The following is a 25,118-nucleotide window of genomic DNA, read 5'->3' as shown; positions in this document are numbered from 1 at the left end:
GACAGAAGTGTGTTAGCGGATACCCACATGCTAAGTGCAAAGGGAACTCAGGGGATTGGGATTAAACAGCTTTTAGATTTAAGAAAACCACTTATCATTGAGGAAAACTGGGAAAAAAACATGCTTTAATTTGGTAGGGAGAATGAAGATTGGACTGGATGTTGAAGGAAAAAGGTCGTGTTCTCAGATGAATTCTGTTCCTGATGAGTGTATGAGGGTAAAAAGAGAGGTGGATAAGGTGGTGCACCCATCGTGCTTAGTGCCCCCAGTACAAGCCTGTGGGGCAGGCTTATAAGCTTGGGTTGCTTCAGTTAGTCCACTCCAGATTCTTCCATCAGTGTAGTTTTTCTTCCTTCATGCAGTGAGGATATTGCAAGGTGACAGCGTCAGGATTCATCGGGCTCAGACTGTGAAAGAGTGCTACATGGAGCACGAGGCAGACCATTAACCCCACTGAGACTGGAGAAGTCGTCTGACTCTCTCATCGTGAATACAAGATATCAGTGAAAAATGAATACAGCTGTGCAGGAAATAAATGCCATGAGGTTATCAAAATGCTGTGTTTTGTTTTATATACTTTTTAAAATTATTGTTGATTTTATTTTAAATATTTAGATATAAATAAGTAACAAAAAATACTGATTTTTACTGACTCTACCTATGTATTATTTTAACATTTATCATGTATTTATTTGTTCTGCAAAACTTAGCATTAGTGTGAGCGAATCAGAGAACAGCTTTATATTGTAAGGTAGACCCTACAATAATACATACAGAGAAAAACCCAACAATCAAATGACCCCTATGAGCAAGCACTTTGGCGACAGTGGGAAGGAAAAACTCCCTTTTAACAGGAAGAAACCTTGGGCAGATCCAGACTCAGGGAGGGGCGGCCATCTGCCCGACTGGTTGGGGTGAGAGATCAATACCTGAACCAGTTTAAGGCTACTAAAGTAACTTCTCTGGCATTTGTTATGGGCATAGTGCTGCAGTCAGCTGTTTTACACAAACACCAAAGAAAAAGAGACACAAAGTCATAAACATAGATAAAACATTACAGATTAGATGGTACCTAACTACACATAAAATCATGAAGAAAGAAAAAATCACAGCCTCTAATGATGAATTTGATTGAGCGCCTTTTGTTTTTTTAATAACTGTCTGCAGATTTTGAGTTAACGTTGTTATTTGATCACAAAAAAGCATAAAGTGAAAATCTGACATCAGCCCCAGTTATAAAAGGAAAGTGAGAATAATGAAGGCCGTATTTGCACATTAGCTTTTCCTGCTATGACAAGTAGAAGGGCAGTTTACGAGGCTTTAATTTGAGTTGTATGGTTCCAACTTGTTTATTATACATGACCAGCTTTTTAAAACGTTCATCAAGATTATATGGAGACATAGAAGTACAGCATAAATGCCTGTGCATTTCCATTACATCTATAGAGAGTGTTTATACTCTTATCTGTTTGTACTATTATCTGCTCTAAAACATTTTTAAAATAAACTTTGAAAATGTACTTTTTCAGTGGATTAATATAACAAGAAAACATTCTAATGCTATTAGAATAATGTGCATTTTTGCTGTATTGCTTTAACCTAAAAAATATAAGATTTCATTACGCATAATAGGTTTCCTTAACTTCTTTCAGTCCTTTTCCTTGTGAAATATTCCCATTTTGCTGTGATTAACAAAACATCCTTTGCCCGCGACGACTTGAAGCACCACTTATGACCAGTTGAGGGCGACAAAAGACAAGCTGTCTTCGCTCCACTTCACTGATCTTGCCTTTCGGCTGCACAGAGAGGCTTACATCACTACCTGGCTCTGCATCATCATCAGGAAATGAAAGGAGGATGACTAGACAGAAGCGGAGAGAGGCGACAGCAAAGAAATAAAAGAGTCAGAGTTACGCAGGCGACCGGGCCGACTATTTGGGCCACTGTGCTGAGAACAGAAGGTGCAGCTGGTGCAAGCTGAAATGATGGCAAAGAGACAAAAACCTTTGATGCACACTTCCTTTCTCACAGGTTCCTGCTCCCTCTCTCCTTTGACTCTGCCACCCCTCCCATTGCTTTCTTCGCCCTTTTCTCTTCATCTGCTACCCAATACTCCATCCCTCCTTACTTTCCTCCTTCATCCTCTTCCAACCTTTCCTCCCTCCTTTTTCCCTCCTCTAGTTCCCACGGAGCACATGGGGCCAGGCAGGCTGCTATTGTCCAGGATATCCCCTCCTTGTTAATGGTTTCCTGTGCACACACAGAGGACTGCTGAGAGAAACAAGCAGCCTCATCTGATACCAGGCGTCGCCATGTACTGCACACACACACACAAACAACTGGAGGCATCAACAAGCAAACACACGTACCATACCACACCAAAGCACATTCACACCGCAATGAATAAAATCCCAGCACACTTGAACAAATACGCAGGTGATTTATCAGAACTCTTTTTTTATTGCAAGGAACTTGTCGTTACCACCAGCAAGACCTTTGAAAAGCAGGCAAATCTGATTTGTCAGCGCTTGCTTGTGTTTTGTACAACCATGAAATGCACACAGTCACAGTGAGGTTTGCTAGGAGACACCAAAACATCACCTGGAAATAAAGCAATTGCATTTAGAAATCTGTCTACAGGCTTTGGAAATGTAATGATGTTATTTACTTTTTATTTACTACAACTGTTCTTACAGACGGAGATGAGCTTCCTGTTGGTAACTTCTGACTCTAAACGCTGATGCAAAAAAACTTTTGAGACTAGGTGATAAGAAGAAAAAAAACAGCCTAACATCTTTTACATTAGGAAGAAGCAGGAACTTTGCTATAGCTGTTAAAAAGCTGTTAATCAGTTGATTGTTAAGGACAGGATTTACTGTAGAGAGGAAGTTTAAGTTGAGGGAAGCGAGTTTAAATAACAACGCTTTACATGAACACTGGAGGCTGTGGGTAAATCACATTTAGCTTTGTTTTAACCAAGCTGGTAGCTGACGTCTGCTCCCACTATCAGTCAGACGAGCACCTGGTTTAGGTTATTCCACCCCATAAAATGTTGTAAATAGGGGGTGACTCTCAATCCCCTGTAACTGTGGTACCAACACCCGAGTTCCAGGGTGAAAGTGTCCCCCCCCCTTTCACCCAGGAACTCGACAGGCTGCTTGACCATCTGGAAAAGCCATTCCTGATAGACTGACTACAGTGGGTGAAACTTCTAAAAGGGGTGGGCAGGAACAGAGATCAATCAACATAGTAAATCACACTTGTTGCCTTTTAGTCACGGTCTCCCTCGTCACTGATTTTTTCTTCTCTTCTATACAAAGAACAACAACAACAAAAAAAAAAACATTACAGATGATTAAAAAAAAAAGAACTATAACTAGGTATATCCTCTGTGGGATGTCATCATCATCATCATCACCATCATAGAAAAAAATAGCACTTTCTTAGCAGGAAAATAAAGAATTTGAGTCCTTGAGTCCAGCTCAGCTGGGAAGTGAGTCGAGTCTGTGCGCAGATTGAGTTTTCATTTTAGTCAGAAAGCTCCTATCTCCATACCCCAGGGTCTGTAGGGTTTGGCCACGCCGGAGTTCTGGGTCGGGGGGCTGATGGCAGTAGTGGGTGAGATGAGGGGGAAGGTGCTGAAGGTGAAGGGGAACGCCGAGAGAGAGGAGAGGAGTGGAGGGGAGAGCTTGGAGGCCGACGAGGGGACCAGAGCAGGATGCAGGACGGTGGTGGGAGCGGCAGTGGTGGAGGGAATCCTGATCGGACCTTGATCGGAGTGTGGGGTGACGCTGCCGCTGCGCCTGCCCGGGATGTGAGTCTCTGCAACCAGCGCGGAGGATGACGGCGAGGAGGAGGACGGCGATGAATTGGAGGTGGATGACAGAGGAGTTTGTGGGCTGCTGGTGGTGCTGCGGGGTAGAGGCGCCAGCGGTGCACCCTGTTGGTGCTGGAGGAGGAGGGGGTGTGTGAGGTGGGCAGCGGGGGATCCGAAAGCAGAACCCCACGCCAGGTGACTCAGGCCGGAGTGAGCCTCACGCTGACTGGCGTAGTTGTTGAGGTGAGAGACTAGACGGATCCGCAGAGGGTCTGCGCTGTCCAAGCCTTCGATTATGCTCAGATAACGAGCCGTCTCAGCCAGGCACTCCCTGAAACCCAAACCACGGTAGTCCATCGCGAGGGCGTGGGCGTCAAAGTAACCTGAAGAAGACAGTAAATTAGATTCTATAACCGCCAACTCCTCTGAACTTTAAAAAAGAAACCGTTATGAACCATTGAGCCCTTGCTTTTGGGATAATGACATATCAGTCACACAAAAAGAGACTACTTCCACTGCTGATCTGGTCAGACCAGCTATGTGTGTCTCATTTAAACATATTTAAAATTAATAAGTGTACCTTTGCCTCCAGCAGCATGAAGCATCTTCAGATGATCAACAGTCATCTGCAAAATCTCTGCTTTCTCCAGCTTGGCTGAACCCTTCAGGGAGGAAAGAAAATGGAAAAGATAAGATTTTAACAATCCAACAGATTTTAGGTAAACAGTGAGCTTTCCTGAGTGTTAACTGCTCATTAGGCTGGGAGACTTCGCGTACTTGTTTCTCGTAGGCGCTGGGAACCAGCCTGCGGAGCTCGCTGAGGCTGTTATTGATTCTGTCACGGCGTCGCTTCTCAATAATCTGAGAAAAGATCATTAAAGATTAGAGATGAGACCTGCTAAATGTGACATTTGGTGACAAACAAGGTCAAGAAAGATAAATTCACTTACTCCTCGACGCCTTTTCCTCGCCTGCACCTGAGTGGATGTTGAGGGAGACATGGAGCCGAGAGGGGAGCTCATATTCCTGAAAGAAGGTGGAACGGGGAGGTTTGGTCAATATCCGCACAGTAAAGTTTTACAGAGATATTCACAAACTTGAACCACTTCAGAGGAAGGAAACACTTCAGGGCCAAATGACTTACCCATTCTCATCTGCGCTCTCCTTCTCCACTTCAATAGTTTCATCCAGCTCGCTGTCCGAGGAGCTAAAATCGTGATTCCTCTTCATTTTGATTCGTGCGCAGTAGTTCCTTCAGTGCGTCAGCTTTGTGAGCCAAACTCGCTTCTGCCCAGGTTTGCCCGGAGCGCCTCTGTTTGAAGCGCTCAGCTTTCCCACGGTGTCATTTCAACGGTGCTGTCGGGCAACGGGGGCGGTGACCCGCGCCAAATCAGCCAATCACAAAGCTGTCTCGGGTTTGAAAGACAGCAGTTAGCCCAAGCACGTCTTCGTGCGCTTTGAGGGCTGGGGGAGAGTTAAGATCTCCCACTCTGAGGCTGTTTCGATGCCCTGAAAAACCTTCAATACTTTTCACCTGCAACGGAAGCTTATGTAAAAAAGAGCGGTGGGTCATGACTTATGAGCGTTTGCAAATTATGAGTACATTTTAATGACCATGACTGCGACTTTTACTTTTCACAATAAACAAAACTTTAAACCTTTTATGTATTTTAAAAATTGTATCTATTTAATTAATTTTTGAAGTTTAGTGATGTAAATGTGCCTGTGAACGTCTGTTGTTTAAGTGTGCTATATAGGCTATAAATTAAACAGACGTGACTGACAACATAAAAAGATTCAGATGTTTTTCATAGTGCATGTTTGGGATATATTTTATATCGCAGAACAGTTCAGTCTGCTAAATATTGAAGATTTGGGCCGACCTGCCCTGGGACTACAGATGGAAATCAGCAGTTTAGTTATAATCTTTACATTTAATATGTTTGTTACACTGATGTCCATTAACACACGTTGTTCCTGTTGAATCGATTTAATAATATTTTTCTTTAAGACCACAGACAGCCTTTGTTACCACTTTATGTTCCCCTTCTTAAATACTTTCATGCTTTTTTCTTTTCATTCGGCGTCTTTTTTCTGAAATCACAGCTGAGTTTTTAAAGAAAAACAGGTTTCACGACGTGATTTGGGATTTTTTCCCCCCCTCAATTTCAGAGTGACTGATCTTGCCAAACACGGAGGATCTTTGGAGAAACTTTGACATCGGTCCAATGGACTTTCGGTCCATGACTGTCCACCCCCCGCCCCCAACCACCCTGCTCCCGCGAGTCCGCCCCCTCCTCCCCCGTGTGTGTCCCCGGTGGTGATGAGGAGTGGCTGGCCGGCTGTCAGCACGCGCTGGCCGTGGGAAAGTTCCCTAACCGGCGCTGATAACCAATCAGAGGCCGACGGCCGGCTCCAGCGCTGGAATGAATGGAGCAATTGGTCGGGGCGACGGGCGGTCTGCGAGCGAGCGTGTGAACCTGTAATCCAATACTAACTCAGCCCGGGAGGAGAGACAGGGAGCGCTGCCGCAACCAGAGGAAGCCACCAAGTCTAATCTTACCCCACAGAGAGACCTCATGCACGGTAAAGACTCCGTGGGCACTTCAAGGGCTTGTGAGAGCAGTCAGCGAGAGGCCCGTAATGCAATCAAAGCGGTTTGTCCGCTCTCCCTGGAGTTTCCATATCATCACCAGCGCACGACTGATGGCTCCTATAATGGTCACACTCCCCAAATAATTTGACAAGAGCTGCTGCTGTGTGTTTGTATATGCGTGCAGCACTCATGTAATGCATATGGAGCTGGAGCCCCTCAGGCGACGGTCTCCTGCAGGGACCGGTCTGCGGCATATTTAAACAACAGTGCGGTGTTTTAAAGAATAGTGCACAGTGATAGACATGAAAAACGCCTGAATCATTAACAGTATATAAGTAATCATCTCTCTCATAGGCTGCAGTGGCTTTTCACTTCTATTTCATTTCATTTCATTTGAGGAACATATTAAAGCCAAATTTTACTCCACGGTTTTATTGTTGTTCACATTTAACACCTCTTTCTAATAGTCTGTAAAGGGCATTAATAAAATGACACCACCTCAGTTTACATTAGGTCTAACCTGCCTGGTATAGTGTTAAACTCCTCAGCTATTAATGTTTCTGAGGCCTGATAATGATCCAGTAATATAATGGTTATCAAAGATGGGGCTCAATTTATTTAATGAGTATTTTTTCTCAGTATTTTACAAAATGAGTCTGCTATGACATCGAAGTCTGGTGATATAAGAGTTACAGCAGAGAAACAGAAAAGAACTAAGTTTATTTTGCATTCAGCAAAAAACTTAAAATAAATCTGTCGACCAAAACAGGCGAATCACAAAAGAGCTATTTGTTTAAAAAAAAAAGTTGCAGTGCCTTTGATCATTTCTGAGTAAGCTGTATTACATTTAATAAAAGCTCACCTATAATTAACAGAGTAAACAAAGAACAACCTGACGTAAAATTAAATAATAAAGAATAAAAGAATAAAAATACTAAATTATGAAAAAGCACACTCCCACTGCCCAGTTTGCTCACTTTAAACACGATGATGTAATGTTTATGTTTCACTGCATTTATAAGATAATCCTCAAAGACTCCTGTGTGTGATGTCACTGCAGAGGTACAGCTGGAATTATGGGAACAAACTGGTGGCAAACTGACATTTTTATCCCGGCTCGCGTTAAAAAAAAGAGAAGCCAAAATTGTCACTGAAGGCAGTTTCATTTAATGCATCCTGCAAAATATCTGCACCAGGCAGCAACAATGAAGGGCTATGAATAAAGCGAGGAAATGTGCTCTGTGAGGATGTAATGAGGAAACATAAAACCTCAGTTCATCAGACTTTTTAAACATTTATTGTGATATATAAGATCGTAGTGCACCTCCACTCATTCTCCGAGGGGCTGTGGGATTGTCGTTTTAATCTTACGCTAATAAAGAGCAACAGAAAAATCAGTCATTAGGAGCATGCCTGCACAGACACACACACACGCACAGACACACACACACGCACTCAGGGTAATATGGAGATCCTTATCAGTGGGAGCCGAAGGCAACCCGAGGCGTAATAGTCATCTCAGAGAGAAGGCCTGCCTTGTTTGGTTTATATGAATGAGAGGAAGCACTTAGGGCTGTTTTCATCTTATTGTTGTTGTACAAGGCTACGCTTATATCAGCACACACACACACACACACAGACAAGGTACAACCTTTTGCTGAGCTGATCAGCGGTGAGCTGGTGCCTGTGTGAGTGTGTGTGTTGGGAGTGGGCGAGCGAGTTGCGTTCACACACGTTCCGAGTGCATGCAACCTGAAGCTTTTGTCACAATAAACACAGGTGTGCGTCCACATTAGTTTCTGACTCTGTGTGTGTGTGTTTGTGTATTGAGCGTGGAGGGAGGAGGAGGTGGAGGCGGGGGGTGTGAGCCCTCTTGTTGTATTTCAAGTTCACCCAGAGTTCCCACGCTGTTATTTTCTGCCCGGCTGTCTTTGTTCTACCGGTCTCATCACATGTTGTGATTAGTAGGGCCTTTCAGAGGCCGCCCTTTGAAGGTGAGGGCCCGTAACACCACATCATCAAATCCACCCCTCCCCTCCCCTTCCCCACAGCCGCCCTCCTCTTCTCCCGCCGCGGATCAGGCCACCAAATCGAATTATACTCAGGCCCAGGACTCGGTGACGGCTCACCTCCGATGCCCTTTCTGTCTCGTATTCGCTTCTTTTCTCATTTCATGTCTAATTTCCTGTTTTCACATATTTTCCTCCGTCTCCTTTTCTCCAATGATAGCCCCGCTTTGCATGTCCTCTCCCTCAGACAGTCATTTGGTCTCTGCAAATGCTGCAGAGCTGCTAAATCCTCTCAAACGGCGAATATTGATGCACGTGGTGTGAGCTCAGTTCAAAATGTGAAACGTTAAAGCACTGATTTAGAAATTAACTTCTTGATTCCACGTCCTCTGCTGACTTCTACTGTACAATCATAAAGGGTTTTGAATTCCAGTTTATTAGTAAGCCACAAGGGTTTTTTTCCCTCTTTTTTTGGGCTGCAATTACATATAATCAGTGCAGACATAAATTGAGTCTAGACTGTCTTACCAGAAGGAAATGTTTGAAGTATTTGTGCACATTCGGGCTTTGAAGTTGTTTTAAAGGGAGATTTCACCAACAAATTCAGCTCGGTGCTGCATGCCGCCTGTATTTTCTGCATTACGCTACTTTGGCTGTAGATATTTATACAATGGTCCACATGTCATCGGGTTTTTAGTTGTATTGGTTTATTTAGATGTGACTTCCTGAACAGAGCTTATGTGGCTGGGAGCGTAAATCAAGCAGGACTGCAGCGCTGACAGACTGACTTTGATGAACGATGCTGAACTCGCATTCAGGAACTCTCGGTTACTCCTTAACAAAACAAAGTCACGAAAAACTGTTAATGTGCTAAAGTCTTCCCGATGTTCTGCTCGAACTTTGCCAGCAGATGCAACGGTGAAGGTGAGGTCTGTTTCCCACCAATTATATTAATGCGCACAAAAGTCATAAACACAATTAATTAACAAGGTTGAGTATGAAACAGTCGCGCTATTCGAAAAGGGACAAACTGAGATTACAAAGAAATCTCATGAGGTTTTGAGGAATTTACGAAAATATAAAATAAGAATCTCCTTTAAATCATAAAGCCGCAACAAATCATCACTTCTTAATTTAATTTCAAGCTGCTCATCATCTTCTCCTTTTGGGAAAAAGAATAAAAATTAAATCCTGACTTACTCAGCTGGTGGCTAATAATTTAATCTTTACGTCTTCTCTATCTCATCCCATCCCTGCGTTTATAAAGCCCTAAAATAAGCTTCATAAGTGGGAAGGTCCTGAGAAGAAACAGAGGAGCGATTGTTCTCGCAGGATTACTGGTTGTCTTGACTTGATTCACTGGAAGTGCTGAAAACATATTTAAAGCCTTAAAATGAAATAAATAAAAATGTTAAAAGATACACATACAATGTAACTTTACTGAGAGGAAGCAATCCCTCAACTAAGGCTGCGTCCTTGGAGTCAGCTCGAGTCATCAGAATGAATTTCTGTATAAAACTGTTGCTACCTAATGAACTTCACTGTTTATTTTTTAAACGTGTTCCTCCTAGAGACCTCCTGCCATTACCTAACCAAGTTATGGACGGGAACTGGCTGTGGCTCAGTGAAATTAGTCACACAGAAGGTGCGTCACCAAAAGCCTCTCAGTGATTGCTTTGGTTGCTATCAGATTGCTCCAGCAACCTGCTAGCAACTAAATCAATCTCAAAGCTTTAGGTGTGGCACCGTATACCAGTTTCACACAAGATCACTGCCAGCAACTTCCAGCAACCGCTTATAACCCATTTGTGAAATACACAATTTCACTGGCTGGGCTTGAGGTCTGCCTGACTGGGGCTCTGAAAATCAATCTCCCAAACTGTCAGTGAATACATATTTTCTACCCAGTGGCAAAGGGTTGCCAGACGGTTGTTGAAATGTCTAAAGACCGATGTGACTGAGGCCTTTGTTCAAAATGGGAATGAAATAATTCTAGTCTAATGTCAGGAATGGAGCTGGACAAAAAATGAAATTAGACACAAAAAGTAAAACAAAAATGCAAAAGATTTATTATTTCAGAAAATGTCTGAAAAACATCATTTTTGAAAGCAAATTCATTTTAGAAACAATATTTCCTTTACAAGTTAAACTGCTGGATGCACGGTGCTGTTCTGAATCAGAAGTTTGTGTAAGCTGCGTAGTCGACTATGACTGACTTCCATTTGTGATGTCACAAAATCCTGCTTACAAATTAAATGCCAGTGTTATTCTTTCCTCATTCGCAAGTACACGAGGGTCTGCTGTGGTCCGCGGGGTGTAAGGTTGTGTCACAGCTGCACATGTGCTGCACAGCAAGATTGGATGCTGAATCTGAGACTGTGGGGGGGAAAAGTCAGTCGCTACCCACATCTCTATAATTTATCTTTAAAATTATATAAAGGAAATTAAATTGAAATAAATCAGGAATGGAACTTGGCCGGACTTTGGGAAAAGAAGAATAAGCCTTTCTGTAGACGTGTGACACATCCTCAAAGCAGCCTGGAGAGCAGTATGAGAACACCTCGGTGTCTGTGCTGTCTACAAGAAAGGCTTACAGGAGCCTTAAACCCAAACTTTATGTGTGCCAGAGAAACCCTCAACACATGACAGCTGCAAACTTTATACGTTCATAATTCTAAATGGAGCTCAAGCATCCAAAAAAGTGGAGCTCTAAACGCGTTAACCTGCAGGACTTCTAGGTAAAACTAAGTGATAAAGTTTCTGAAGGTGTGCCCCTCACTGACTCAGAGCTGAGGATCTGCGGCGTCTGCACATTAGCCACAGACAGATGTTCATCCGCTCGAAACAATGCGTGGAGCTGCTCTCTGGTGAAGCCCTGCAGAGGGTGAGCCTTGTTATTGTTTATAAATAGAGCTGCGCGGAGCTCTGAGGAAGGCTAACTTTGTTTCTCCTGACAGGGAGAGGAAGCAACGGCTAATTCTGCTCCAGACATGTATGACACCCGACTATTGTCCCTTAGCGAGACAGGGGGTGAGAGCGAGAGAGACATTGTTAATGAATGTGAGTGTCTTTAAGAGGGTGGGCTGTTTGTAAGGCAGGGGTGAGGGCTGTGTGAGTGTGTGTGAAACCCTGGCATTGTCTTTCAGGAGGGTGGGGGTTTGAACGTGGTCGCATTGTTTGTGCGTGTCAATCATTGTTAGTTGCCCTGTGAGTTTTGTTGACGGGCCCTCTCGTTCACCCCTCTTGACTCGTATTCTTCTCCCCTTTCCGCAACGCACAACACATCAGTCAGCGTGTGTGCGGATTGAGGAAGTGAAGGATGTGTCAAAGTTGACCCACTGACACTCATCACTGTCTTGCTTCCCCATGGGAAGCGTTGGAGGGCCTCCCACACTCTCTCTGTCACACACACAGAAACCGAAACACACAGAAGGAGAGAAAAACAGAAAATTTCCTAATTCTTAAAAATTGTTCTTGAGGTCCATAAGATTGATTTTCTCTCAATCTGAATAAACACTTGTTTCAGATGTAGAGCACCACTCGTAGAGCAACATATTGAGCATTGCTGTGCAGCATCATTTATTTATATTATTACCTTATTTATGCGCTTAGTTCCAGGAGTTTTTGGACATTAAAATATAATTTTTTGTAGCTTTGATTCAGTAGATTTTAAATCACATGATTATTATGGGGTTCAGGTTGACTGAACAAAAGCAGCTGGGTAGTTGACTTTTTTATCTGGTTTTTTTGTTTCCCTGAATACTCAGTTTGAGGTCCAAAGTCATGTCGATGCAAGTGAGGGAGGCTATCATTAGGCTGAAAATAGCAGCATGATAGCAAAAGCTTTAGGAGTGGCCAACTTAACATTCTGGTTCATTCCTCAAAAGAATGAATGAACAGGCCAGCTAAGCAACACCGAGAGGCCTCGAAGACCACAGAAGACAACTAAAGTGGAAGATGACAGAATCTTTTTCCATGTTTGAGAGAAAACAGCTTCGCAACGTCTCACCAAGTCAAGCACACACTCAAGGAGGTAGATGTATCATTGTCAAAGTCTACAAACATCCAAAAGAGCATGAAGAAAACATTTGGACAGATGAAACCAAGATGAACTTGTACCAGAATGATGGAAGAGAAAAATATGTCGAAGGGGAGAAGCAGCTCAGGAAGCGAAGCAAACCACATCATCTGTCAAACATGGTGGAGGCAGTGTTATGGTATTGGATATAGAAGTTGCTGGAGGAACTCTGAAGAGTACAGAACTGTACTCTGTGCTCAGATTCAGCCAAAGTCTGCAAAAAGTCATGTCAGCCACCTGATCTCAGTCCAGTAGATTTACTGAGGACAAAACTGAAGCCAAACAAGCTGAAGGTGGCTTCAGTAAAAGTCTAGCAGAGCATCTCAAAGGGGGAAACACAGCATTTGATGTTGTTCATGGGTTCTAGACTTTAAGCAGTCCGTGATTTTTATCCAAGTATTTTAAGAAAACAACAACAACAATATATTAAAATATTGTGGTGCGTTTGTTTCCGGAAAACTTTCTACTCATACTCACTTAAGTGCAGTGGTTGGGGGCTTTTTTCAGCTGTAAAAAAATACATACTTGATGTTAGTGAATATGCACCAACATTTACATACATAGACATTAGCATGGGGTGGACTCACATGAAGAGCATAGCAGTGACAACGCAGCCGGAGAGTCAGTGACATACACATATCCACTAACCCACCACACTTCCCACGCAGCCCATCATCGTTCCTATTACAGCCAAACAAAGAATTCAAGACAGGCCGAAGTTCAGGTATTATATACTGATGTCTTCAAGCGGAGTACAAAGTGTAAAAGTGAGATTTCACCGATGATTCTAAACATGTATTTTTGTTTCCTTATCCTCCTAGTAAGTGATTGATATTTGTGCATTAAGTCTATGTACTCTACGCTTTTAAACTTGTATGTGGTGTTGCTCTCATTTTTACAGCAAGAACGAGTTGCTGGTGGTGTTCCTCTCTTCCAGTGAATCTGAAAAATGAAGGCGGAAGAAGGAATAGCTGGAAATGTACAAGAGGAAATGGAAGCACGAAATTCCAAGTTGAAACTTTCTCCACAGTCATGATAGGAGGATTGGTCTTATTGTTAGTGCAATTGTTGGAAAAGTACAAATACAGCAACAATTCTTCTAAGAAATAGAAAACATGTAGGATATTCACTTGACTCGAGTAGTGAGTTTGTTCTGTTTTAGAAAGAGTTCCCGGAGAGCTTGAATGTGAAGGCACCTGCCTCAGATCGGGAGCTAGTGGACATATGTTACAAGGATCAAGTTTTTTTGCTCAGGAAACACAGACAACCTGAACACACCCCTTCATCTGCAGCTCTCTGATGTTCTAGCTGGTGCTCTAATCCTCAGTCTGGAACATTTGATATCTAAATTCAACAGGTGGGTGGGATGAAGAACTCCGTATATTTGACTCCCATTTGTTGCATCCTGTCAAGTCAAATCAAAAAGTACCTGCTGGTCACAATCGGCGCTGTGTGACTTTAATCTGGAGACAAAATGGGAAGTGGAGTGGCTGGGGTTTTTTTCTTGGGGGGGGGAAGTGGGTTGGGTGTGACTCATGTCTGGAATCAGTGAAACTCCTGGTGGGTGGTCACTGTGAGAGGAGACAGTGAGAAAGAAAGTCGAAGAGAACAAAGGCAGTTATTTAACTTTCATCTTGGCCTGAGGTGATTATTCGCTTTGAGTTTGACCCGGTCACACTTTCAAACGGGCCCTGTGCCCTTGGCAGACAGTTAATCTTGACCTGTTTTGACATTTCATACACTGTGGTAGCTATATATATTATAGGAATACGTACAAGAATGACAGCTGAGATCAGAGAAAGGACAGGCTGCTAGCATGTGACAGAAGTCGGGAGTAGCCTGAGAAGTTGATTGTTTGTGGCTGGATATGACTAAGATCTCATCCCCTGATGTGGCTGACATGAAGGTATGTTGAAATGTGAGGCGGTGAACAACACTGGCTTTCACACATTTCACACACACACTCGCACACACTCCTAATGCACACAGACTTCTAATCACTCATTTCTACTCGCTAATTCGATAACAAGCTCGAACAGTCGAAACATGTTTTAACGTTTGACATTTGACCCCGGGATGAGAAAGCGAGAGAACTAAATGGGCCCCCTCCTGTATGTTGGCAGTGTTTGGATGGAGCAATGGAGCAGAGCCCCCCCCCCGCCTTCTCCTGCTGCAGCGAGGGGTTGCTGGTCCTCTGACCCCCCGTAATGATGGAGGGTCAGGAGTCAGGCTGTGTGAAGAAACCGTCTGGGTCTGCAGACCGCGTGAGCAGCGCCTGGGAACCGGAGCTCGCTGTGCGATCCTGTGAAATTGATCTCTCCAGAGGGGGCCGGCGGTGTGTAGTTATTTGTGTTGTGGTTGTGTGTTATGTGTGTAGGAGGGGAGCGACTGCGACAGGAGGCACGCCAACGGAAATGGTAGATCCCAGCGGTTGGGCGGTTGTGCTGCGACCAAGGAGTGCTGCCTGCCTGCCTTTCAGCATCAGCAGGGGAGAGCGTAGGGAAAAGACTCAGCTGAGATGACTCAACCCATCACTGGCAATAAAGAGAAATATATGAAGGGGCTCCTTATGCTTTTTTATGCCGGACACCTTTCCTGACGCATCCCCAAAGATCCCTAAACCAGGGATCTTTTGCTAGGTGAATGTGTAAAGTATGCCCTGTCATGCGTTTAGCATTATCGGCACATTTCTATTACACTTGATGGTGTAGGTGTGATTAAATCTTATTTCACTTCAGCTCCAAGCCCAGGAGAATCTGGCTCTCCACCGATGAAGAGCTCAGTCATTCAAGAGGGACTCTGAGTAGAGTCACTGCTACTCTACATTAAAACGAGCTAGTTGAGGTGCTCCGGGCATCTGACTGGGACATGCCCGAAACAAGACCTACCAGGAGGAGGCCCTGGGGCACACCCAGGACTTGCTGGAGTGATTTTATCGCTCGGCTGGCCTGTGAATGACTCCGTATACCCCTTGGTGATCAGGAAGAGACTTGTGCCCTCACAGCCAAACCTGGATAAGCAGTAGAAAATGGATGGATGGCAGCATAAGTGCAAAGCACCTAGGCTGTATCAATATAAGTGTATGACTGGTTAATTGAGACTTGCCACAGAAAATGCTTTGAGTGCTCACCTGTAGGGATGGGTATCGTTTAGGTTTTATCCGATACCGGTGCCAAATCGGTACTTTTGAAACGGTGCCGGTGCTTAAACGGTGCTCAAACCAGTGCTTAAAGAATGGAGAACACAAACTTTGTCCAAAAACCTCTCATGTTCAGCTGTTTTTTTTTGTAAAAAGATAACAATGTGTGCCTTTTCTGCAGCTATGTGGCATATATGGTATCACTCTTGGCTGGAAGCAGTGCTTAATCAATGGAAAAAACACAAACTTTGTCCAAAAACCTCTCATGTTTAACTGTTTTCCACTTTTTCTTTGGTCATTTTAGCCTTTTTGGCAGGGTGAAGGGAGTATCTGCCATCAAACAAGAAGACAGCCGCATGTAGCTATGATGATGTTTGCTAGTTCACCTTACCTGCATTAATGTAATAACGTGGTTAGCCTACTCAACGTAAATTACACACGAACATTAAGCTACTCACGCAGAGAAGAACGGCTGCTGCGCATCATCATCCATCATCATTTCTGCTACACTGGCAGGGCTAGGGGCCAGGACTCTATTCTTCGGGTTTTTGGGGGATGTTGCTCCGGGTCCGATAACTGGCAACCCACCCGACGTGCACGGTGTGAGGTCTCGCAGCAAGCTATCAAATGCGGCGCATTTCTCGGCTTTTAAAAAAAACGCTATGCGTCGCCAGCTGTTTAATCGGATTCTTGGTGTTACCTCCTTTGACAGTATCACAGTATCAGCTTAAAGCACTTGTTGCAGGCTGCTGAGTTTGCATATTTTGCTGTGAAGTACAGCCAGACTTTTGACCGCTTCGCCTTGGGCATTTTTAATCTGTAGCTCTGCTCTAACAGAACGTACGTACCTGGCCCCGCCTACTATCCTCGGAAACGTAAAATGATTGGCTAGAAGTGTATCACAGCTCAGGAAAAAAAAGCACCGAAATAAAGCACCGAAATGTGCGCTGCTTTTCGGTCTGGTTACTACCGTTTATGTCAGACACCGGTACCCATCCCTACTCACCTGAGAGGAAAGGTGCTATGTAGGTACGAGCTGATTGTTGGTAAATGTTTAAGTAACACTTTAAATGAAGGCTTGCAGCATTCATTTTTCATTCTCACATTTGTAAGCCAAAAGAGATGAGAATGAGAAGGACTTACATGTTTTCAAGCAATTTAAATTTGTTCACACCATCATGGAAAGAAATTAGCTTGCAGATTTTTACCTTTTTTTCTAGACATCACATAAAAGACGGGCATGTAAGAAAACAGCATTGGGCATTAAGCTCCCAGCTCCCCACATCTGTAAGACGTGAGAGTCATGCATGATAACGGTCCAGTACTTTCACCGTTAGCAAGTGGCTGCCATGTGTGCCGCCTCCTGCGTGTTCTCTCGAGCTCCCATCAGCTAAACCTCACAGAGTTATCCGGCAGTGAGGTTTCGTTCCTGCTGTGTGTTACATGTGAGCAAGGAAAACTGTGGAAATTCTGACCGGGTTCTCTGAAACTGCTTTAAAGTTTTATGATTGAAAGCTACAAACGGGCTATGTGGTGAGATTGTTTTATCAAATGGTATTTCTGCATTTAATGATGCAGAGAATCGGCGTATTTGTTGCCGCACTCGAGTGGCTGCGCAGATCCGTTATGCGTGCTTTTATGTATGCTAGCGCATCGTCTCGTTCAATTTAAACAGACTTTAAACACATTTCAAGGGAGAAGGGTTTGCACTGAAGAAAGCAAAACTCATGCAGAGTGCGAGTGTGTATATGTCTCAGACAGACCCCCTCCAGTGAAGGCCTGGCGGTTCTTTCATCTTCAGCATCTGCTATTCTTCTTATAGCGCTCTCTCTCAGGCCAAACCTCCGCTGTCTGTCTGCTCGGCCTATTCAGATGCGACCACTTCAGTCATATCTGCAGGCTTGTTATGGCAGCTACAAAACCAATCCCTTCTTGTGCTTATTCAATCACAGAGGGATCTCGGGAGCTCTTTTGTCTGTCTGCCCACTCTCAGAGGCTTTGTGCAGACATTTTGAAACAATCACATCTATTAGTTGGGACTTGTGATGTCTGATCCCTTTGCTGTACATGGGGGCTGCATTAAAATGTGGCACACCCCATTCAGAAATTCCTTGAGGTCTGCTTTAAACGGAGAAGCATTTTTTTGAGAATCCGGTCACAACGTACCTTTGAAGACGTGCTATGAATGTCTCACAGAACTGATTGTGAAGGATGGTTACGGGGTTTCATATCAAGCGAACAGATCTTCACGTTGCTCTTAAATTAATCAAAGAGGCAGAGAGGTATGCGACGAGGCCGAGCGCTTATTTGGAGCCAGAATCTGTTCAGATTGGAAAGCTGGAAACACACAAAGGAAGTCAATTTAAACAAACCGTGTCTCACTTTTCACTGGCTTCTTATTATTTTTGCACATTTTGCAGTAAGTCCTTTTTTTTTTTTTTTTTTTTTTTTTTTTTTAAATGACATCAGAAACAGCAGTATGCGACATTACGTGATGGCAGAGCTTCAGTTCATCCTTTGTCATTTTTTTTTTTTTTTTTTTTAATAAATAGGACAGGGGGAATGAATGAGAGAAGGAGGGGGAGAGAAAGAAAGAAAACCAAAGGGGAGAAGAGACGGTGAGAAGGGGGGGGGAAGAGAGAGAGAAAAAAAAAAAGAACTCCTGGGTCACCTGTATGGAGAGAGAAAAAAAAAAACAAACAAACAAAAAAAAACAAACAGAGGAGACAGCAAACAACAAAGAGCAACATAATAATAGAGAAAACAAAGCACCATCACAATAAACTAGCTAGTCATAGATATCAATATTTACTAAATAATAAACGATATTGTGCAGCACGCAAGATAGACAGCGCACAGTGTGCTTTGAGGCAGCAGCCAAGAAAGCTTTAGTCCACGTCTGTGAATACCCATGTGTGCATACCTGTGTGGATCAGCATGCTTGCATTCCAAAGGTTTCTCCATGTAATGATCTGCTAGGGAGTGTGGGGGGGCCACAGCCCCGTCCTCCAGGGTGTGAAGCGGGTATGGAGGAGATCAAAACTCCAGACATCCAGAGGCCCCCAGAACACAAGAGACCATGGAAGACCAACAGTGGGGCAGCCGCGCCACTGTTCCAGTAAGAGCTGAGGAGAGTCCCAGATGAGGGCTCGCCCAGCAGCCGCGGAGCAGAAGTCAGGGGGAGTTGCAGTGACGCGCCCGTGAGCTCCGCCGGCCCCCAGCTGCGCCTGAGTGACCGAGCCCCAGGCCGAGAGGCCGGGGGCACCCCACCTCCAAAGGGGCCCGAGCGAGCCCCAGGCCCCAGGCCCCGACAAGCGGCCGCCAAGGAGTGAGCCGGTGTGTACCCGGACGCCCACCCCCAGACACAAAGAACCACCAACACACCGACACCTGAGGGAGTCCGCCACCGGCAGGGGAAGTGGTGGTGGGTGGAGATAGGCCTCCAAACCTTGGAGGGCCTGAGGTGTCCCCAGAGAGGTGGCGTCTGATACCCAACCTGACATATAGACACAGACATACAGGCACACACAGACACAAACATCCATTCCCACCCTCATGCTCTCATATGCACTCACTCCACACTCAACCAACGTGGAGACAGACATAAAGAGACGCTGTACACACGATCACACTCCCCAAGCGTACTCTACAAACCGGGTCTAGGTACCCTTGCCCCTGGAGGGGGGAATTGCACCCAGACCCAGGTGGTGTTACCCTTTTCCCTGCGGTGGGGAGAGGCAGACCACCCCGACTCCGCAGCAGCAGGGAGGCCCCACACCCCAGACCGCAGTCGGACGGCCAACTCCTCCTACTAGCCCTCCCGCTCCAGCAGGCCGCAGAGAATGGGGGTGGGAGAAGACTCCAAACCTCCCTCCACCCGCTCATTGTAGTGTTGATGCATGTGTGTTCTAAGGTGCAATTAAAACCCAGGAGGGCATGGAGCTACCTGCCAGAGAGCAGCAGGTAAGCGCATAGTCCCTCCTGCTAGCCCTCAATGACTAAGTGTATTTAAAATTGAGAGGTGGGCAACGACGTCAGGGGTGGGGTGTACACCCTGATGGTAATTTGGACTCCGTGATTGTGCCCACCCCCAAGATCCTATATGTATGTGTAATGAGAGTGTGAATAATGTGAATGTCTAAGTTGTGGGATAAAATTGAGGCAGAGGCAGCCAGAAGGGGACGGGGGGGGGGGGGGGGGGGGTAGCCTCCTCTGCACCCTGGTGACATACCCCCACTCCAAGGCCCTGCATGTGTGGGTGGTTGTGGAGGAGCGGGAAGAGGGAGGCAGCTGGAGATGGGGAGGGAAGGAAGGGAGGGGCAGGTAACCCCTCCCTGGGGCCAGCTCCCCCGCTGACCCCAGTAGGCACTCCCACCCTCCGCGACCCGCCAGGGAAGGGGGGCCCAGGCCCATCAGACCGGGGCCCAGTGCAGTAGCGCCCTCCGGCTCCACAGAGGACTTATTTTGCAGTAAGTCCTAACATTACTTAAACAGTACATTAGATTGCCATTTCTTGCACTGAGCCTAATATGATGCATATCATAAATAGAAAAATCGATCCACTCACTCAGGGACTGTTTTCGTTCTTTGATGACCTCAACCAGGTGAGGAAAGGTGAGTATAACTGGTAATTGTTTGAGATGGTGTGGTGTTTCATCTCTTTTGATCAGACAGTCGTTTACAATCAAAACTGTTGTCGCCTTTTCCACCATGCTACTATCCATTCATCATCTGGAGGCAGGATGTCCACTTCTGGGACTACTATAGCACTGTGTTAACACCAGAGATGGGCACTAACTAAAGTAATCCGATTACTTTTTAAAGTAATGAGTAAAGTAAGGGATTACTATTGAAAAAAGTAATTAGATTACTGTTACTCTGCGTTACTAAACCTTGATTTTGTTTGTGAGAGTGTCTCATTACAATGACGTGGCAGTACGACTGTGCAGCGTTTAAGGCTTGGACGTACTAACGTTACTTTGAGTTTGATTCGTAAAAAGTGACTGAACATTAGCATCTGATGTACACGCTGCGTGGGAAGAAAACGTCTTTCTACAGCGAAAAATTACGCTTTAAATCTGAGCAAGCACCGAGCACGCTGCCACAGGAATGTGAAATTCACAGAGAAATCCACGGATCCCCCCACTGACATGACTGCTGCAGCACCGAGCGAATCTCCACCGGCCTCACTCCTGTTGGTCTATTGCTTTATTACTTATTCAGGTTGTAAATCATGTTTTTAAAAAGTAACTAAGTAATAAAGTAACTAGTTAGTTTTGAAAATAAGTAATCTGTAAACTAACAGGATTACTTTCTTGGAGAAGTAATCAGAAATTAGTAACTATTTACTATTTTCAAGTAACTTAACCAACACTGGTTGTTTGTCTTCCTATAAAGTAAAAATAACCTGTATTATGCACGGGTGCACTGTGCCGACATACAGGTTTGTATTGTATTTCTCTAATTTCTTTATATTTTCACATTGTGCACCTGAAGTTACTTAATGTAAAATGGCAAAAGCAGTGATACTAAAGTGCATTGCAGTATTTCTCACTGACCTCTAGAGTCACACACAGACAGTAAGGTAGTGCAACCCACATGAAAGATAAGTGTCTCTTCTTGACAGAAAATCTGGATTATATAAACCAAAAATCTTAAAACCATAATTTTAATGTTTCTTTAACCACCTGCAGATTATCATGAATGTCGCAGGTGAGATGTTGTGGGTGTGTTGTACCCACTGGAAGTCAAATCCAGCTCTGTGGGAAGTCACACGCTCACTGTGCTGAGAGCCTATGACTGCATGACTTACGTGTTGTCATTACATCACTCAGAGGCCAGATTCAAAACATTAATTAGACAGACTTCCCCGGCTTGTTTGCTTTTGGCCTTGTGAGTGACGTGTGTATGCATTCGTGTGCATGCTTGTGCTCGTGTGGATTTGTGTGTGTGCACATAAGCATGCCCTTCTGTGCAATGCGTGTGGTTGCTGTGTTTGAGCATGGCTTCGCTCACCGAGCTGTACGGCTTGCAGTGTGTGCGTGTGCGTGCGTGTGTGTGTTTGTCACAGAGCAGTTAGCGCAACGCTGATTGCTGTTTATTTGGTCTGTGGGTTGACACAGAGCCTAGCAGTCAGGAGCACTCCTGACAGCTCTGTTTTTATTGGGTCCCTGTGGCAGCACCAACACTAACACTGGGGTCGCGCTCTTCCCTCTGTCCCCCACCCCGAAGACTCCCACACCAAGCTTCCCGTCTGTGCTGCGAAATAGCAAGCAGTTAATGGACATTACTGCAACAAGAAATGTGCAAAATGTAGAGTCGGGGTAGCAATGCTGAGACAGATGTGGTGTCAAAGGGAGATAAAAGCTGCTCTGCAACTACTATGAACACAACCATTTTTAGGCAATAATTGACCCCCAAAATCTGTATGGGGCTGCAAAACTTGCCCGAGCCTTAAAAGATCTACTTAGTCAAGCCTTAGCAGGGTGTTTGTCCTGCTTAACTTCCTTTTTTTTTCATTTGCCATGAGAAAATAATTACACAACGTTGTCATAAATGAGGCATATCTTCTCTAATCCTAGGATATCTTAATGAGGGATATAAAGCCTGTTAAGTACAAATTAGCCTATCAGTATTATAGCAGCAGGATATTGAGAATTATGCATTTATGAAAGAACTGTATATTATTATAGAACTAAAACAGTTTACTTAAGATTTACCAATAAAATGGATCAACTGTTAATGTGACAAGTAAAATTATCTATTAGTTTTTGTAGGCTTTCTTTTTGTGTGTGTGGAGTGTGCGTGTTCCCTGCGTCTCTGTGGCTGTGGATGTGGGTGTGAGTGTGTTTGTCTGTCTCTCTGTTTTGGCCCTGTGATGGACAGGCAACCCACTGGGCTCCTTGAATTTAATACACGTTTACGAAGATGGATTGATGGGTAGCTATAAAATCATAAGCTGTCCAGGCCACTTTGAGGGCCCGTCCACATGTACACAGCTATTGTTTTGTCTGCGTTGTTTTTTTCCTGAGTTTTGGCCTGTTGTCCACACATAAACAGTTTTTGTATCACTGAAAACAGATCATTCGGAAAAGTCCAAAGATTCAAGAGGAGAAATTGAAGAAATTGAGAAAAATTCAAATTCTGTATTTAGGTGTGGACGAGGAAAACGGAGGGTTTGTGTTGCAACATCAAACGTCTGCACCTTTATCTCCTTCTTTGACGTCAGAGAGTGTGCTGTGTTGTTGTATGTGGGCTTTTGATTGGCCAATATTTCTATACACTCATGGTTGTATCGCCACCTGTTCCACTGACAAGCTGTTGATGGTACTCGAGATATTTTCATAGCAAATGTGGAAAAATCCTCCTTTTATGTTTAACTCACTGGATTGTACAGGTGAGCAGGTGAGTCCTGCCCAAAGGCCATTTACTGTATGTTTTTCTCCAAGCTTTCCTGTCCCGAATCCTGTTTATTGCCAAAGTTATTTTAATAATGGGAACGTGTTAATTTGATTTTGACTGAAGTCCCCTAACAACTCAACTATACCTGTAAGCAGCCAGCGGCACTGGCAGTGACAAAAAAGTCTGTGAAATTTCAAGAGGCCTCTTCTTTCTTCAGCTTTGAGCTTTTGGTTTTAATAAAGTTTAATTGTTTAATTAAAGTTTAAAGTAAAAGGTTTGACTTTACTTCCTCCTGAGTGTATTATCACCACCTGTTTGACTGTCTACTGGTGCTGCCCAAAAAAGACTTACAACTCAGAAACAATCAGACCGAAGAAATGCAAAACAAGAATCGAGAAAGAGAATAAATGTGACTTTTTTAAATTGTTGTCTAAACTTTGCTGACTGGACCCTGTATCTGTATGCTAGCTTTTTATCATCGTAGCTCATGGTGTTTCATGGTTGAACCCCTGCCCACACAGATGCAAGATAAATGTACACACACACACAAACACACACACACACACACATGCTGACATGTACAAGATGGTAAATGGTACATGAACACTTAGTCAACCATGTAATGTGACCCTGTCTCAGCCAACACACCCACACATACACTTGGAAAGAGGTCACCGCTTTGCCGTCTGGTGGTCATACCCCCACCACACACACACACACACACGCTCGTACAATAACCCTTGAAGTCTGCAGCACCATTCTACATACAGGAGAACCATTTTTTTCCTCTTTACCCGACCTAACAAATGACCTGGTTACGTGTACACAAACGCACACATGTACACACACAGTGATCTCCTTGGTCCAGCTGACATCTCCCTTTACAGAGAAGAAGCAGTGATTAGAGTATTAGGGGAGGAGAGGGTGGGATAGAGTTGGATGTCGTGATGAGACGGCTGTGTGTGTGTGTGGGTCCTTGCTGTAACGGCTGCTCCCGGCCGTCCACACAGCTGTCCGCTAAACGCACTCACACACACCACACAAACGCGCGCACACTGAGCGGCTGTGAGAGATCCCCCCCACGACTGCTTCCCAGGCCTGTGACTGAGCGAAAGGAAAGTAGGGGAAACGGCTGGAGGGGATTACACACACAATCACACACTTGCACACCAACAAACCCACATGGAACATGCGCACGCAGCGGATTTGGAAAGCCCCCAGACCTCCAGATTTAATTTTAAACTGTGTTTTTCACTAGACTCAATAACCCTGATTGACAAAGTAAAAATATGCTTCGCAAAATGTTCACAAATTTTCTCAGGAAACTTGTCGGATCCATATTCAGGACGGTGAGGCGGAACCTTTGGCAGCCATTACAGCTTTGAGTCTTCTTGAGTATGAGTTTTGCACACTTGGATTTGGAGGTTTATCCCATCCTTCCTGCCAGATCCACTCAAGCTCCATCAGACTGGCCCTTGATGGCACTCTGGAGTTTGAGTCCAGGCTTTGGCTTGTCCTGGCTGAACGCTTTGGATCTTCAGCCTCTGATTGCTGAACTCCAGAGCAGATTTCCTTCAATGCTTTCTATGTCTTCACTGCATTCATCCTTGCTCAGTTCTGACCATCGATTCTGTTTTTTCTTTGAGGAGCACCCCGTGGTTCTGCTGCTACCATCCATTGAGCCTGGGATTAGCATTGGGGAACAAGTACCTGGAGATCTGCCCAAATATACTCATCATACATGGCCTCAATTTCTTGAGGACACCGTGCACGTTGTGTCTAGATACACCGAGCTTTTAGCTAATGGCTCTTTCAGAATCATATTGTCATGTTCGCATACCGGCAGGCAAGGAGAGAAGGACCCAAAATGCAGGTTTCAGCGTGAGGCGAAGTAGAACTCAAAGTAACCGCTTTATTAGCAGGTTGTCGGTAAACAGTGGACCAACTAAACTGGGAAAATACAAACTAACAGGCAGATACACACAGGCGGAAAACAGAGTACAGAATGAAGGTGAGTAGACATTAACGATGCGACAGAGAACAAAGGTAACACAGGGCTAATATACACACGGCAGTAA

General features: G+C 44.6%; 1 protein-coding gene across 1 annotated transcript; it reads right to left on the bottom strand.

Moving 5' to 3' along the window:
- Window positions 1–2,440: 2,440 nt before the first annotated feature.
- On the bottom strand, window positions 2,441–5,176 carry hey1 (hes-related family bHLH transcription factor with YRPW motif 1). Its single transcript, XM_086280985.1, has 5 exons — window positions 4,962–5,176; window positions 4,768–4,843; window positions 4,595–4,678; window positions 4,398–4,479; window positions 2,441–4,200 (listed from the first exon to the last, which is right to left on the bottom strand). The coding sequence occupies exons 1-5, from the start codon at window positions 5,045–5,047 to the stop codon at window positions 3,533–3,535; spliced, it is 996 nt and encodes a 331-aa protein (XP_086137111.1). The 5' UTR covers window positions 5,048–5,176; the 3' UTR covers window positions 2,441–3,532.
- Between the last annotated feature and the right edge of the window lie 19,942 nt (window positions 5,177–25,118).

This window comes from Aulonocara sp. 'chitande type north' Nkhata Bay, linkage group LG22 (assembly GCF_057382095.1).
Source record: "Aulonocara sp. 'chitande type north' Nkhata Bay isolate Kocher_YH1m ecotype deep benthic linkage group LG22, A_spYH_male_GT1.1, whole genome shotgun sequence".
NCBI classification, from domain to species: Eukaryota; Metazoa; Chordata; class Actinopteri; order Cichliformes; family Cichlidae; genus Aulonocara; species Aulonocara sp. 'chitande type north' Nkhata Bay.
The sequence above is the reverse complement of the archived record's forward strand: the minus strand, read 5'-3'. Positions and strand labels throughout refer to the sequence as shown.

Excerpts from the sequence above, each read along its gene's own strand:
- hey1 (XM_086280985.1), bottom strand. The coding sequence starts at position 5,047 with ATGAAGAGGAATCACGATTTTAGCTCCTCGGACAGCGAGCTGGATGAA. Across the intron at positions 4,844-4,961 it reads GAGAGCGCAGATGAGAATGG|GAATATGAGCTCCCCTCTCG; the intron begins GTAAGTCATTTG and ends ACCTTCTTTCAG. Across the intron at positions 4,480-4,594 it reads CCAGCGCCTACGAGAAACAA|GGTTCAGCCAAGCTGGAGAA; the intron begins GTACGCGAAGTC and ends TCCTCCCTGAAG.